The sequence below is a fragment of the Argiope bruennichi genome, chromosome 10, assembly GCF_947563725.1.
Source record: "Argiope bruennichi chromosome 10, qqArgBrue1.1, whole genome shotgun sequence".
Taxonomy (NCBI): domain Eukaryota; kingdom Metazoa; phylum Arthropoda; class Arachnida; order Araneae; family Araneidae; genus Argiope; species Argiope bruennichi.
In genome coordinates, this window is record NC_079160.1 from 51299296 (window position 1) to 51316067 (window position 16772).

The 16772-nt window shown below is 28.7% G+C and overlaps 1 protein-coding gene across 1 annotated transcript; it reads right to left on the minus strand.

The window, feature by feature from the left end:
• Positions 1–7379: 7379 nt before the first annotated feature.
• Positions 7380–15209, minus strand: LOC129989381 (NHP2-like protein 1 homolog). Its single transcript, XM_056097890.1, has 5 exons — positions 15073–15209; positions 11422–11539; positions 9775–9878; positions 9356–9389; positions 7380–7579 (listed from the first exon to the last, which is right to left on the minus strand). Exons 1-5 carry the CDS (start codon positions 15073–15075, stop codon positions 7455–7457), a joined length of 384 nt encoding a protein of 127 aa, XP_055953865.1. The 5' UTR covers positions 15076–15209; the 3' UTR covers positions 7380–7454.
• Between the last annotated feature and the right edge of the window lie 1563 nt (positions 15210–16772).

Here is a 16772-nt window from a genome sequence, read left to right on the forward strand (position 1 = left end):
ACAAACAGAAAGAGAAACAATCGTAAAAAAGAGACAAGGGAATGTACAAGTGAAATCGACAGTAAGTCTTTGAAATTTCTTTGGCATCTCTTGGTATTTTAAACAAATTACCAAGAGTTTACTTAAATTGTTAGCTATCTTTATCAGATAACGTCCAGCAGCCATTGTAAACCATACAATACACGTTAGTACTGGCACACATTCTCACTCAGTTGTTGTTCCCAATTCGTTCAGTTTCGTGGTCTGCTTGATTTATAACCAGTAGTCTCCGCGGCACTTTCTCGCATACTCTCCAATGAAGATTTCGTATCCTTTTCTCCAGAAAAAATTTGGATTTTGTGTAAATTCGCGAAGGCCTTTTATTACATTGGCAAAAAAGAAATATAGATTTTTGGAGTGGATCTAAAGTTTTCATTAGATTTTTCGAACGAACATATATTTAATTAGGATGCTTTTTTTCCCGATTGAGTGAAACCATAATTTGACATGAAAGCTACAGACATACCAAATTTCATCGATTTAAGTCATCGCGTTTGTAAGTTATTACATTTGCATGCATGCAAGAAGAGTACATACCTACAGACTGTCAACCCTTAGTCAGATTTGTTTCAAAACTCGATGAGATTCTATATTTTAAATTTATAAACCTGTGTACCAAATTTTATTTACCTGCCTCTTTGCGTTTTGTAGTTATCCAGCTCATTTATACTCGAACAACTAGACAGATATCCAAAATTTTTGTGAATGGATTTCGTTCAAAATTTGATAGAAATCCACAAATTTGATTGTAAATCCACATTCCAAATTTTATTTTTCTAGATCAAAGCGTTTCTGTATTATCGTGTTTCCGAATGCCAAATGTATATTTCAAATTCAGGGAGATCTGAAAAACGGAGATTCGTCCAAATTTCGAGTTCTAACGTTTTAACGATTACAATACTTACTCTAAGTAAGTAAATTAAAGTAGTAAAGCAAGTAAAAATTGCAGTTCAGGTATCCCCACAAAAAGAAATCCATCAAGGTTCCGATCCAACGGGCGCGGCTGGAATTTAATGCCATCTTTTTTGCTCCAACCATCCTGATGGAGCAGAAATCCTGGATTTTCAACAGAATCCAGGCATTCAACCGATAAATGGATTCTATCAAGATAGTTCCCCATGTAAAGATAGAAGTGCCCCATTCTACAAAATGTTCTTCATTTCCTAACATCTTAAATGCGTGGCATGAAGTATTCCTATTGTAAGCGCAAAACCTTCGCTCGATATCATTAATGAAAAAATTTTGTTAAATTATGTACGTAATAAGTATTTGCTGTTTTTAAACGGATTTCCATTAGCATATAAAGATAATCAACTGTCCAGTAGCTGCAATTTCACATTAGCAAACAGCACTTGTTTTATTTCATTGATTTATTTATTTTAGGATGACGTTAGTGCAGATAATGAAGCTGCAAGATCCATCATCACATTAATCAAGAAAGCTCTAGCTGAGTTCCTCAAAGAAGTGAAGAAACATCTTTCATTCCAACGTGAAGAGGGAATGGCAGACATGAGGGTCATTTTCGCACAGCTTTCTGAAGACAAGGAAGAAATCAAGTGTACGATTGAAAGCGCCTTCTCAACAGCCACACACCAAAACCAAAAGAGCTTCGAACAGTTTGGACTCGTTGGACGCGAAGCCATGAAATGTATGCAGGCACTGAACGAAAAATCTGAAAATTGTCTAGCAGCGAGGTTCCAGGAATTCGGCGACAAACTGATTGGAGTGTTCGATCTTTTGAAAGGTTTGAATTTCGACGTTTCCTCCATTAAGCAAGTGTTAGACAACATTGATGGCCAGTTTGACGAGATCTATCAGAAACTCGAACTCAGCTGCCAAAAGAATACCGATCATTGCGAAGAGGTTACCGACAGGCTTCAGAAAACAGCAGAAGAATGGAGTGAAAAGTCCTCCAATCTGGATCAAATAAGCAAACAACTGGGCAATGCCACGGAGGGAATTAGAGAAATGTTGTCCAATCTGAACAATCTGATAAGCTGCAAAAGGCTCGATTCGATGAGTATGCCCGTTCAACAATATTCTTCCAACAATATGAAAGTGAGTAGCGATCTCTCATTGTTTGAAGAGGTGATTTTGGCCAACAAAAACATTTCGGCACTCGGACCAGAAGGATTCGGCGGCCTAGTCGGGATGTTACATAGATGTTTTGGAAAACTGAATTCCATGAAAGACCAGATAGAGCATGGCACAGCTGGAATCAGACAATCTGCAGATATCCTAATAGAAAAATTGGACTTCCTAGCGAAATTGGTTGAAGAAAGTGTTGAAAGCTTCAAAAATCTGAGTATTCAAGAAACTGATGGGAGCCCTAACCCGCAGCATAAGAATTTAAATCGTGACTTGAAAGAATTCATTGGTAACATCATTAATTTAGACTTAAATGCAAAAGTTGAAGAAGAAGAGCCAAAAACAGGCGATTTCCCCAAGCTAATAGACATTACTGAAGAAAATGCGTCGAATCCTAGATATTTGAACAACATTTCTAAGAATTCGGGATTTTATTTCAAAGGGATGGATAGTGACAAAACATCTATTGTTACTGTAGCTGGAGATGATGCACAAGAGGAAACACCTCAAGCAAAGAAATAACATCGAAAGCAATAGACTATGGTGCTATGAAACTATTCGTTTAAAGGTAAAGAATTTAAAAAATAAAGATATCTATAGGTCTAATCGTGTTCAGAGTTGTTATTGGACGAGAATAATTCGCGCTCATAAAACCAATAATATGAAGCATTAATCTTAATTATTTTATATATTATATTCTTTCCCACTGTGTGTTCTACAAACTTTAATTTACACAAGATGAAAGCCCTTGAAGACGACAAAGGTGAATAAATTATAATCTTAACATATATTTACATACTATTTTGATTTTTAAATTTAATTCTTTTTTATCTCTTTCGAACAATTAGCATGATTTTTAAGAAAAAAACAGTAATAGGATAAAAATATATTGACAGTAACTACGTTAGATATTTTGGTTATAATTAGTCATTTAAAATATATCCCTCTACTTGATAATAAAAAGATTTAGCAGAGTATAAAACATCAGTTAATGTGTGACCAGATCTTTTTAATAAGTTTCACAAAAAATATAAATGGAACACCTTTGAAATGTGTGTGAAGGGGGGGGGGGGGTTTCTTCAGATCTTTCGTCATAAGAAATAAGCAGGGAGGAGGGAACTTCTATAAAACACTCAACATTCTACAAATGCCATAAGTCAAAGTATGAAATATAAGAATTATTTAAGGGAACAATGCACTTAGAAAAAAGCAAAAATGGATGAAAATATGAAATTTTATTTTTATCGTTTCATCACCAAAACGTATGTTCGTATTCAACTAAAATATTGTTATAAACTGTATTGTTCAATAAAATAAATATCTGAAGGGCCTGAAGAAAAAAAAAGTACATCTGAATGATTTTTCTCAAAATGATATTGCAATTAGATTTAAATATCTTTGAAAGGTGTCTTAATTTTTCAAAAAAAAAAAAGATTTTAGCTAAATTTTCAAAGAAAATAGGGTATGCATTTCATATTTCAAGGTTTTTTTTTAAATAATTAAGTCAATTTTAGTTTAGAAAAACATAAAATTCCTTGAAAATTCAGTAAGTATGTATAAAAATATACCAAAAAATTTAGCAATTAATTACAAAACCATGCACAATTTTGTTCCAAATAAATTAATGTTGAGTAATAAGGGAAAAAAAACCACAGAAAAATGAAAAATTTAGTCACCTAGAATATTTTTTAAAAAATAAAACATTTCATTTAAAAAAGTTACTTCTTTTAAGAAATTTGACTTACTTATATTTTAATATATATACAAAAAAAAGTTTCATAATCTTAAGTTAATACTTTGCAAAAATGTCTAATAGATTCCACTGTCCCCTTAATACTTTGCAAGACATTCTATAGAATGACAAATGTTATTTAGACAAAGTGTAGAAAAAAAGGTCATGATAAGGTTATTTAAAAGCCTTTGGCATATTAATGTAGTCACATTAATATGACCAAAGTTAGTGTAAATTATGAAAACATAACTTATTTATATATTTTAATCACTTATACATATATTCAAAATTGTAAAAGCTAACTGTATTATCGTACTCCTCTGAATTCTATTGTATGCCATAGCTTCGGTTGCTTTTAATATTGTTCCAATTTTAAAAATGCTGAAACTTTTCATCTATTCACAATGAAAAACTTCATACATCCTAAGAAATGCTTTCATAGTTCTATAGGCTATATTTAAGGTATATATATCATAAAAATAAAAGACGTATTACAAGCATAATTTACATTGAGAGAAACTAAAAGTACTCATTTAGAATATGATGCTCCTAATAAATGTTTTCATAGTATTTCTAATAAAATTCTGCAGCTCTATTAATTAGCTTAGCAAAGCACCAAATTAAGTGCAACTACAAAAACGTGTAAAAAAGCAGTCTGAAAAGTTAATGCAGAGATTAATTTATATTTTACCATTTTCATACAATAATAACAATATTAAACCATCTCTGTTATTATATATAAAGAAAAATCTTTGATTCAAAGGAATATAAAAGCTGTATAAAACAAAATCAATGCCTTTCTTATTAAAGGAAACAATTTTCAAATAAAAAGTAAAATTAGCAACTTGTTGCAAAATAAGTTTGAATGACCCTTTTATTTACTTTTTTCACACTCAAAACATTTCATATTTTGACTCTTTTATGCATAATTTGAAAAATCCTTGACCACTTCCACAGGATTGAACAACTGCAATGGTCAGGAACATATTCAATTTTAAGCAAGTTCTTAGAGCATCATGTGAATTGTAATTTTGCATATAACTTTTTTTATTTTTTGAAATTTCCAAGTAATAGAAACTATTTTGACTTCTGTCACACTCATTGCATTACCCAATATAATACACAAATTACTTTGTCCCTTGCTAATGTCATGATTAGTAACTCCCACAATAGTTTCCACAGAAACAGTGGAAATTTTTTTCCTGAATTTAATTTCACTTTTTGTTTATATTTGTTCATTAATTTTAAGGCTATTTTACTTTCAATAGTAATATCAAAATATCCATTATATTGTCTCTATTAGCATAGCTACAGAAGGTAAGAATTTGTTGACAATTTTTATATCCTAGTTTCCTTTAAAAGGTAAAAGAAACAAATCTTTTTGGTAAACATATCAAGTTGGTTTAATCCATCAACTATAACCTTAACCAAGTTTTTTAAACATGTTCTTTCTAGCATCAGGGATGTACTTCATACTTTGCAATTCTATAGAATGCCAAATTTCATATATTGCCAGCAACATATTGAAATTTTTGAAGACAGATCAATTATCACTACTTAATACTTTATAAGCAAATAACAGTTTTTAAGTTCACAATCACAAAGCTAAGACAGCTATGAATTAATTCTTTTAAAATAATCCTTGATTCTTATCAGAGAAAAATTAAGTTGGAAAAAGAATTAGGTTGAAATTATAATCTAATACTTTTCAAGTATTGAGTAAATTACCTTCAGTTCTTTTCTTAGTTTTAGAAGATAAGATACAAGTCCCCTCTTCCGAGTTTTACTCTTTTCTTTTCATATTTAATTCAACATTTTAAAAAAGCACAAAATGAGAAGTAGGCAATATAAAACATTATAATGAGACAATTTTCTTTTGTTTAGATGGAAAGAATCTCTTTTCTCTTCTGTATGTATATAGAGATGCATTCTAGGAATACTGTAAAAAGGACAAGAAAATTTGCAATAAACTATTATTTTAAAAATAAAGTTGTGTACACATTATAAGTTTTCCTTGTCAATTTTTTTAAGTATTCTATGTGCAGTTTTCATCAAATCTTTACTTTATCATTTATACTTAATTATTCTTGCAAGTGTTTACTTAATTAGTAACAAAAGGTGTTTAAGATAGTCATATTCAATCAAGTAACTTTATTTCTGACAGGCAAGCAATGGATTTATAACTGAATTTAGTTTCAAAATTTCGTTTGTACAGAAATCAAAACTCTGCCAGCAAATTCCCAATTCAAATTTTTTGATGCATCTCAAAAATTTTATTGCTATCAATGTCTGTAAAATGCCAAGTGATTTAAATATATTATGACACTGTTAAAAAAATATCGAAATCTTGTAGATTTTCTAAATTCAATATTTTCCAACAATGCATCCCAAAATTAAAGCATATATTATTGCTTTAATCAAATTAGACCAAATTTTATTTTTCATTATCATAAAAAGATTCTTTCTTCAGTTGAAATGTACTCTTAATACAAGAAAATTTGATTTTTTTTTTTTTTTTTCTTTTAAAAGTTTAGGTGGCATATCAAAATACGCAACTATGTTCACATCTTGATAAAGAAGGTGATAAATTTCAAACATTAATTTTTCATGTTTAAACTAAAGATTATTCAATCCGAAAAAAACTTTAATAGTTTAAAATAAATTTGAAGTTGGCATTTTGTCTGAAACAATATGCTTGAATATATTCAGGTATAATGAATTTGTTCCCATCTCATTAAAATTTTATTTGTCAAAGTTCATAAAAAAAACTACATTTTAAAACTATTTACATAAACCAATTTATCACTAAACTCAGAATTATTAAAAAGGAAAATCAAAATCTAATTTAGAGAAGGGATAATTTTGAGAAATCTTGCAGATGGGATAGGGGAAAGACGATTAAGCATCAAAATAAGAATATAGCATCCTATTTAACCCCCCAAAAATATGAAAATTCTGCTTCCTTTAAAAGCATTACTCAGTTCAAGGATAAATAATTCTGCAAGATGTTTTATAGCATGAAACATTTTAACAAGATTTCATAAAGAAATACATTTAGAAATCTGAAATTTAATTTGCTACGTATATATCCTATTTATAAGCTAGCAAAAATGGTTATCAAATACATAATTCATTTCCAATGACAGATAAATCAGATCTAGCACTTGGCTCTACAATCTACAACATTTACATATACATAAATCATTAAACATTTGGGAAAATCCATTAATTGGATTTTTTAAAATGACAATTTCATTAGAGGAAACAAGTTTGAGGCAGTTAATTTCAGAAAGAAATATTACCACTCTCTTGATTTATGTAGTAACATCAATCAGTACAAAAATGGGAAATTCTATGCCAAACACAGTTTAATATGGCTGCACCCTTGTTCCAATATATCAAGAATAAACTCTTTGCAGGATATATGATTTCAGGGTATAAGAAAATATTTGCAAATAATCTAATAGATAAACTTAAGATGAAACAAATCACATGAGTTATAATAAAAACCAAGACATGATTTTAAGAGTTAATTTTTTTAATAACAAATGTTATGTATAATACAGTATGAAGAATGATAAAAACTTATGTACATTTAAACAAGCAGTTTCTCAATCTCTTGCTGCAAGACTTGTATTTGGGGCTTCAACTGCGAACCTTCATTGGCTATAATGGAACATGCAATGACTGGTCGTGAAACACCGCAAGCCCTACCAAGAGCTGGAAAAACAGAAGTACATTTAAACAAAATACAAGAATAAAAAAGGAAGGATAAGAAATTTTACAACAATGAAAATACAAAATTTTAAATATTTAAGAATCCATATTCATTTATAAACAAGTAAAAAACATTACTTCATGGATGTTTAATTTAAATTATCTGCCAATGGCAGCCAGCTTGTTTGCCCAAATTTTTGACTTTTTAGGCAATTATACAATTAATATATAATGCATTTTTTTTAAAAATTTCACTTGTTTATTTATATGATTGAAAAACATGGATTTAATTGAACTATTCTGTAAAATATATACTGTAAAATAAAAGTGAAAATCCTACTTCAGAATCCAAGTCCAATTTTTTAAATCTTAATTTTAACGCTGATAAAAACACTACTAACTGTTTTGACGGATGAGTTTAAATGCCATAATAATAAAATACTCAGATTGCACATCAAATTTTAAAAACTTACATTAAAAATTGTCATTTTTGGAAATGAAAACTTTAATTCAAAAACCATATTTTAAAAAGATAACAGTTTTTGGGAGATAAGGTCACTTTCCACAGTAAAGTCACAGAAATTACCCATCTAACAACAATTAAAGTCTAGTTTGTACTTAGTTAAATTTTCTGTTTGATACCTATTTCTTTTATACGTCTTGTTTCCTTTAACAGAATGGAGTGTTGAAAACCTAGCAAACTCTCTTTTAAACACATTTTGCACCTCAGTTAAAGTGATGAATTAATCAGCTGTAAAAATGTTTATGGAAGCAGCCTGAAACTTTTGCCAGGCAATTTGTTTACATTTGACTGTTGCCATTCAGAAATAAAAAACAAGAACAATTTTTGTGCTATGTATATTTGTCTTTCTATAAATATTCCTCTCTATATAGAGAGAGAGATGAAGGATATATAAACATTCGGCAATATTCTAATAAACACAGAACACCAACAATACTAAAATATCTAATTAACTCTTTGACTACACATTTATTTGAAATAACTTTTGTATTTACTTGAAGTGCAATTAATTTTTTGAACATGTGACAGCAGTAGCTTCTACGTAAGAAATTATTTATTTCTTATTATTCAGAACATATATACTGCTGCAAACTTAAGCCAATTAGAATTATTTTAAAAAAATGGAAACAAATTCAAAAAAATATGGAACGCTCCGATATGTCAAATGTATCCAAAAGGTTAATAAGAACAATTACATAAACATATGAACCTTCACTATAAATTTTAAATACCATTTTAACATTGACAGATTGCTTATTTAATAGTAATATGACACCATTTTACAAATTCTTAAAATTTTAATAGAAAAATTAATACATGTAATATCTATGAAGGTTAAATGCTACCTGAAGTTCATCAGTGAAAATTAACATTCTTAAATTGAAATAAAATTTATGAATTAAAATTCATGAATCATCACCACCTAATAGCAATTGTCTAATCAATTCCCATTCAAGTTGGCAGCAGATAAAACATTTTATGTAAATTATTCAAAATGCATCTTAGAGCTATAAAAAGCTCCATGAAATTAAACATTTTAATGCAGTTTAATAACACAAAAATGTGAGTATTAAACTGAAAACTCGATTATGTTCAAAAGTATCGATGAACTTCAAGATCATAAATTACTATCAGCACTGTCGCCAAAAAATACAACACTGCAAATGTTTTTCACTATCAAAATTTCAAAACACGGTCAATTAAAAATTTTCCCTATAAATCATGAAAAATTAAAATATAAAAATGCATCAACTTACCATGTTTTGATTTCACAAATACATATGGCACATTCTGAAATTTAAAAAAAATAAATTAATACCAATTATTATGGATCAAGCATAGAATAAGAAATTTATAAGCAATAAACCTAATAAAATTCCTAAATAAAGAAAAAAGAAGACAAAATCCTACAGATATATTACTAAAAAACAAATGTTTACAAAGTGTTGAAAATCAATCGTCTCTATTTCTTTAACGTTACAAAAATTTAGAAACAAAAACTAAACATTCTTATTTATAATAACTGATAATTGGAAAAATATTTAATGCAGCTAATGCAAAATGAAGAAAGTTAAAATGTTTAGTTAAACAAAAGCTGTTTCACTCAAGAAAATCATACCAAATAAAATTCACATTGATAGTCAAGTCAAAGTTTCCAAAGCAATTATTTACATACCTTATCCTCACAAAGAAGAGGCAGATGCAAAAGGATTTCAAGAGGTTTTGCATCTGCAGCCATAACGATTACCTCAGCTAATCCTCTGTTCAATGTCTTGGTAGCTGTAAGACAAGACCATGTGTTAATATTCATACATAAATTCTTGCGTTTATAATAAATAAACAAATGCTCAAACACTAGCCAATTATCAGAAACACTTCTTACCGATATATTACATATAATGTAATATCAACAAATTAGTGAAGAATAGGTATTTCCAAAGAATTTTAACAAGTTAAAACAGATATTAAAATAATTTAAGAGAATTAATATTGACTAAATAAAATTAAAAAAATAAAAATTTTTAATCAAGACACGATTTTGCAGATCAAATAAATTAACAATATTCATTAAGACATTTACAATTTTTTTTCATTAAATAGCAAGCACTTTTGCTTTTCTCAAGTCATCTTAGCACAGTTTAATAAATACCATAACAAAATCCTCCGTTTATTGGTGTTGTAAGGAACAATTTCTGTGCTTTTTGATTCATGCTGGAACAAGATACCCTTTATTTTGTTCTAACCATGCTAAAAATTCTCTTACTACTTGCGTCTTTTTGAGTGAGGATTCGAGAAGAGAATATTTTTGGCATTTTCTTTTGTAATTTTGTAGAATTACATAAATTCCATAACTATTGGAGGGCATGAAAATGTAATATTAGAATTTTTCTCATTTTTTTCAAAAATGACTGTTTATGACATACTGTTTGAAAAAAATTTTCTATTCTGCTAATGACTGTTTGTCCAGAATTTTTTAATGTATCTTCATCTGTTCTTCTTGTATATTATAAGTTCTAATGTTCAAATCTATTTGTTGACTTAATATAAGAAAATAAACAATTATGTTTGTAAAATGCCACAAGCTTTATTATCAAGCCCAAATTAAGTATGAAGAAATGTGAGAATGTAACTGCTAATTATATTTGAATTGGTTTTTTACAGCATAATAATTCAACTGACATTAAATAGAACAATGACATAGTGTGATCTGCATTCCCTTGAATACAATCATTAAACTAGTACATGTGATTCCATGATATAAGAATCATGATATTTCTGACTATTACATCACCTTTTGTAAAATACAAAGCTAAAACGAAAAAGGGCTGGTTATGCTGGCTATTCTAACAAAGAAAAGATGCAAAACTGAACCCAATAGCCACTCAAAATTCTGACATTTAAATTTAAGTTAATGAGCATTTATGTTGTGGCAAAAAACTTGTGTTTTGAAAAGAGTTCTACTATTTAAATTTATAATAAATTAAATTTTAAATTTTCCAAAGTTAAATTAACAAAATCATCAATTCATAGCTAAACATTACCAAGTTAAAAGAAAAATCAATTCATTTGTTTTTCAACTAATTCTTCATTTGAGCAGGCAATGATTTTCATAATATATAAGAACTTTGTAGGGATTCAAATGTTGTTCTGTCGTCACCATATATGTCATATATATTACAAAATGTACACAGTGTATATTCACTGCAATATAAATAACTAAATTTTTAAAATATAGACAAATTAAAGATGAAACATCACTCTGAAAAATTGAAATCTTCAATTTTTCAAAGAAAATTTCAAATCCATAATATTAATAACTTACCTTCATTGGCACCCTTTCTTAACTGTTTATAGTTAGAAGTTTGTTGTACCAGATTCAAAATTTTAGTGGTTAAAGTTGAATCAGCTAAAGGGTAAGCTTTTGGATTAACTTCTTCAGTCTGTATATATATAAAAAAAAATATCTACATTAGAAAAAAATTCATACAAAATTGCTTATAATATTCCATAAACATGTTACATGTATTTTGAATTAAGTTTCTTTTGGCTAAATGACAATTTAAAATTTGTAAGATTATTTGGAAACAAAATACTAGTGACATTGCTAAATACTAAGATTCAAGAAATGATTCACCAAATAAATAAAAAAAATCACTGATAAAAAAATTTAAACAATGATTACATAATTATGGGTTTAGTTAAAAAAAGTTTCAAACTGAAATCCTAATTATGCAAGATAAATAATTAATAAGAAATAATTAAGATGAAGAATTGAAATAATTAAGGTGACAACTATGGAAAGTTATATATAAAAATCAAAACTGAATTTTTCAACCTCCTATCATTAAAAAAAATAAACGAACCTATTCAATTTAAGAATCTACTAAAAGAGAAAATGTGTCTCAGTTTTTCATTCAATTATCAATGTAAGAAATTCCCAACTGCAGTAAACCCATTGCAAGCTTTCAAAGTTCCTTACGATCATCCCCCACGCACAATTTATGAAAGCTTTTAATAAAATGTACTTTGTATATAATTAAATAGAAATAAACATTTTATATTTCAAATTAGAGCAAATTTGATCACTTACCAAGGCAAGCTGAGAAATAAAAAGAACTATCCTAACTAATAAATCTTTCAATACTAAGTGTAACTTAAACATCCCATCTTCCGTGTGTGTACAAATTGTAAATAATCTTATTGAATAACATTTGTATTAAACTGTGAATGATTTCCAATCAAAGCATCTGAAGAAAAGTTACAATTAAAATCTAAGCATTAATCCAGACTCAAAGCAGAAAATAACACTTAAAATTATATATTTGGATAAGAATATTTTCAGGCCATGTTATTAATGCTTGGAAATAAATTCTCAAAGAAATAAATTTAAAGATAATTTGAAATAGGTAATTGTTCATGAAGCAAAAAGATTTAATGTGTAAAATGGGTATTAGCAATAGAGTTGTGCTAGTTTTACATTATACTCACACAATGTGACAATAGATCACATATATACTGAAGGATAGATAATATGAAGTCCTACAGATAATGTTATCTATAATTCCTACAAATTAAAAGAACAAGGCATATGAATTATATAAATATATATATATATTGTGGCCATATATACATATTAAGCAGCCTTAAGACGAGATAAAGCAATCCATTTGTTTATAACATAATATATTACACTAAATTACGCTTAGTTTTGTATGCCAAATTTAAAGCTATTTGATGATAAAGAATGCAATTTTTTCCTTCCTAAAGGTGGGTTCAAACAAGGCCAACTATTGCACATAATAGAAGGTCATGCCTACTTCAGGAAAATCATGTGACCGCAATGGGAAAATGACAAATGGTTATCCTGTCGGGATAATCATTTGCCATTTTCTCAACTGTTCACATGAGGACAATACAGGAACAACAGAAGAGAGACAACAATTGCGTGCAATAGTTGGCCACGTGTGAATCCACCTTAAATTTAGCATATCCTCCAGCATTAGCTACCTCATCATTTGTAACATTTCTTACAGCTATGTTACATATAAAGAATATCCATAAATTATTGAATAGATATTTCCAGAGAATTTTAACTAAAACTTTACTCAAAATTATGTAACAGACATTTAGTATCGACTAAATGTCTGTTACATAATTTATAAGTGAAATAATTTTACATAATATATAAGTAAACTGTTACATAATATATAAGTGAAATAATTTTACCTAAAAATTCCATACAACATGGATTTGTTGTTCAAACAAATTAACACTTGTTGTCAAACAATGACAATTCTTTTATTAAACTGCAAACATTTGTACTTTTTTTAATTATTTCTTAGTAATACATCATAAATTCCAGTATATATTTTGTAATGAGGGGTGACTCCTACTTTTACATTCAAATACGAACATCTAACAAAATATTTTTTGCCAACCCTCAGCTTTGCTGAGAGCACAGATTTGGGAAGAGGGTATTTTGGTGTTTTTTATAGTTTCCCACTGTATATCCATAGTTTTCAACTAATTTTTGTAACTATTGATGGGTATCACTTGGTGTATTGAGCATAGTTAATTTAGCGGATAAAGTGCTTTGCAGTTCTCGCAATTAATTGGTGGTCTAACAGTTCGTTTCCTTCATAATTTGTCAAGTTGGCAATTGTACAAGAATAGACGTCGGGTAAATGGGATGGAAGACAGTATTTTGAACCTGCAGAATGGATGAAGGGCGAGTGAAAAATGTGTATATATATATAAATATATTTGCGAGTTGATGAAGTTAGGAAGGAATGTTTGAAATTTTGTATGGAGAATGGTTGGATATCGAACCAGTAGAATGGATGAAGGGTGAGTGGAATACATTTTTTCACAAGTTGATGTTGCAAAAAGGTTGTTTGTTTGTAATTTTGTAAAGAGAATGTTCCCATTGCTTCTTTCTTTTCTTTTGGTTATGTATTGTTCCTGTTATCCCCACAGTCCGTATGTTCAATGTGCTAGCGAAGCTACTAGGTTCCCACTCCCGCTGCTAGTGAAATCGTAGGATGTTTTTTTAAGTTAAAAAATTCTGACCAGTGCCTTCTCTACAGATGCCAAATGCATCTGTAGAAGGCACCGGGCAGACTGCAAAAAAAAATATATCAGTTAAAAGTCCTAATTATATGGCGAGAAATGGTAACCGTAACTATTCCACGAAAGTATTTGTATATTTTGTCCACCATCTTTATTGACAACTTGACATTGTTGGCGCAGCAAGGAGAACACTAAAATTCACTTTTACCAATTTAGCATTTAGATTAGCAAGGATGAACAAAAAAAAAATAACCATATTCTTTCCTTTTAGCAAATAATTAGTACAATTAGTCGATAATAGCAGCACAATTCAGCAATAACATTTAATTCATCTGCATAAGTTAGCTTTTAAGATCCATTTTTCATTAAGTTATGTAATCAAACAATATAATACATCAAATTATTTTTGTCTCTCAATTTTGTTCGCAGATAACATTAATTGCCAATATAAAAAATATTATAGAGCCATTTTAATATTCAGAAATGCCGGTACAATAAGAAAATACTACTATTTAGAAATATATAGTAAACAAGTATGCCATTTATTGCTGGTGAAAAGGCAAATATTATTTATATCACATTTTGTTTATGAATATGCAGTTTATGTTTAAAGTTCAAAATGTAATTCATAAGAATATTATAATCAACAATTCTGCCTCGTGGCGACAGATCTATATAATAATCGTGTATTTAAAAATGAATTCAACTTTGACATGAACTAGTACGCATTATTGCTACAAAAATAATTTTAGATTTTAAAAATTAAAATATAAATTTGCAATGAAGATAATACATGATAGTCAAAAATAATATCGAACAAATATTCATTCCGCAAAGCAACTTCGCCCTTTTATATAAATTTAAAGACGGCAACAATAGAATTGTGAATACTTTGGAAGCTTACCATAATGCTAGAGTATAAAGCCCTCCAATTTCAGAGTTTAGTCCAATGATTTCGTTTCAACAATTCAATATGCAGCTGAACACGTTTTTCACAATCAATCGAAATAATGGCGCTTGCCGGATAAACACTGCGGTTACGGTAAAAATAAAGTGAAAGACTGTTAACAAAATTTAGAAGCTTTCGCATAGCGCCAAACTATACTTCACTTTATACGAACTAGTAAAAATCATATTTGCACAAATTAATTATAGTCACTCAAAAAAATATATATTCAACCATATGTTTTCCGCTAGTTTCAAGGCAATCATTTTTTCCACGTTTTTGCTCGGTCCCACAAAAGGCTTTGAGAACTCTTAGTTCCTAGTTCCTGCATGCTTTGAAGGCTTTGCATCAGTCATTTTGGCGCGTTATAGTGCCAGCTTTACAAAAGGAATTTCAAGAGAAATTTTCGAAGTTGTGGATTTATACAATCCCGCACCGACAGTTGCACGATTCAATCAGATCGAAAAACCTTTTTAGTATCAAAATTTCAAAATTTAATTAATTTAGGACGTGTTAAAGAAACATTGTTAAAGTTTCTGTAAAATAACATTGTTAAAGGCAATTTAATAGCAAAAAATTTCAAACTCTTAACTTCTCTATTCATTTATGTTCTTACAGCTATATACAGTTTAAGTGTGTGCGTTTCCTGTCTAATGAAAAATGGGATTTTAATAGTATTTTCAATTTTTTTAACCTTTTACTCTTTCAAATATAGTTCTTTTAAAATCCAAAACGGCCGAAAGTAAAGACGATAAAAGATAAACTTTCCCTGCCCCTTCTTACAGTTAAGTGTTTGTTTACAACGTGTGTGGGGTGGGTGTTCTCATATCGCCATGTTCCTAAATTTCAAATTATTGTTGAATAATAAGAGGCCGTATACAAATTTTAATAACACTTGATAATTTCATTTACAGATTTACTAAAAGCTCCATTTTTTCCGCTTTGTATAGCTTGTTAATTACGGAAATATGAATTCCATGTAAAAATATTACTTTAAAATAGCATACTTTCATGTTCATTAAAATTTAAAACCATTGGTGCGATGGAAGATTCAATCTTTCAAGAGTTTTCATTTTATTTTTTAATTTTAAGAGTTACTTATTGTAAACACTTAAGAACTCTTTGAAATTATAATGATATGTTAATTTATTTCCAAAGCAATTGTTTGGATTTATTTATTAGTATTTAAAGGAAATAAAGTTTTAATATTGAAAACTTATTAAGATATATGTAGATATATAAGAAATAACTTTATTAACAAAGTAAATTTTAAAAATTTACTGACAAGATGCAACACAGGGCAAAGAATATTTATCAGGAACAAATATCATCTTTCTAGCTGATATGTATCATTTTCAAATATTGTAGGTATACTACCAAAACTATTCAAATTAAAAATGCCCCTTTTAAATGACTTTTGTTAGCCCACGATAGCTGTTAAATAGAAAATGTGAATACTATGGAGAAAAAAAAATGTCTTATTTCTTAAAGATAACGATCAAACTCCGAATTTCTAATCAACGGAAACTTTTAATAGCATTTTTTTAAAATTACGTTCTTTGATTTAAGCAGTGCACTGAAGATGCAATATCAGCCAATTTTCACTCGATTTATAAAATTCTTTCATCTGTCTACGTCTAAAAGGCCACTTTTGGTCA

Bases quoted from the DNA above. Each gene is read 5' to 3' on its own strand.
- LOC129989381 (XM_056097890.1), bottom strand. The intron at 9,879-11,421 runs GTAAGTTATTAA...CTTGTCTTACAG, and splicing joins AAGAAAGGGTGCCAATGAAG to CTACCAAGACATTGAACAGA. The intron at 9,390-9,774 runs GTATGTAAATAA...TTTAAATTTCAG, and splicing joins CTCTTCTTTGTGAGGATAAG to AATGTGCCATATGTATTTGT.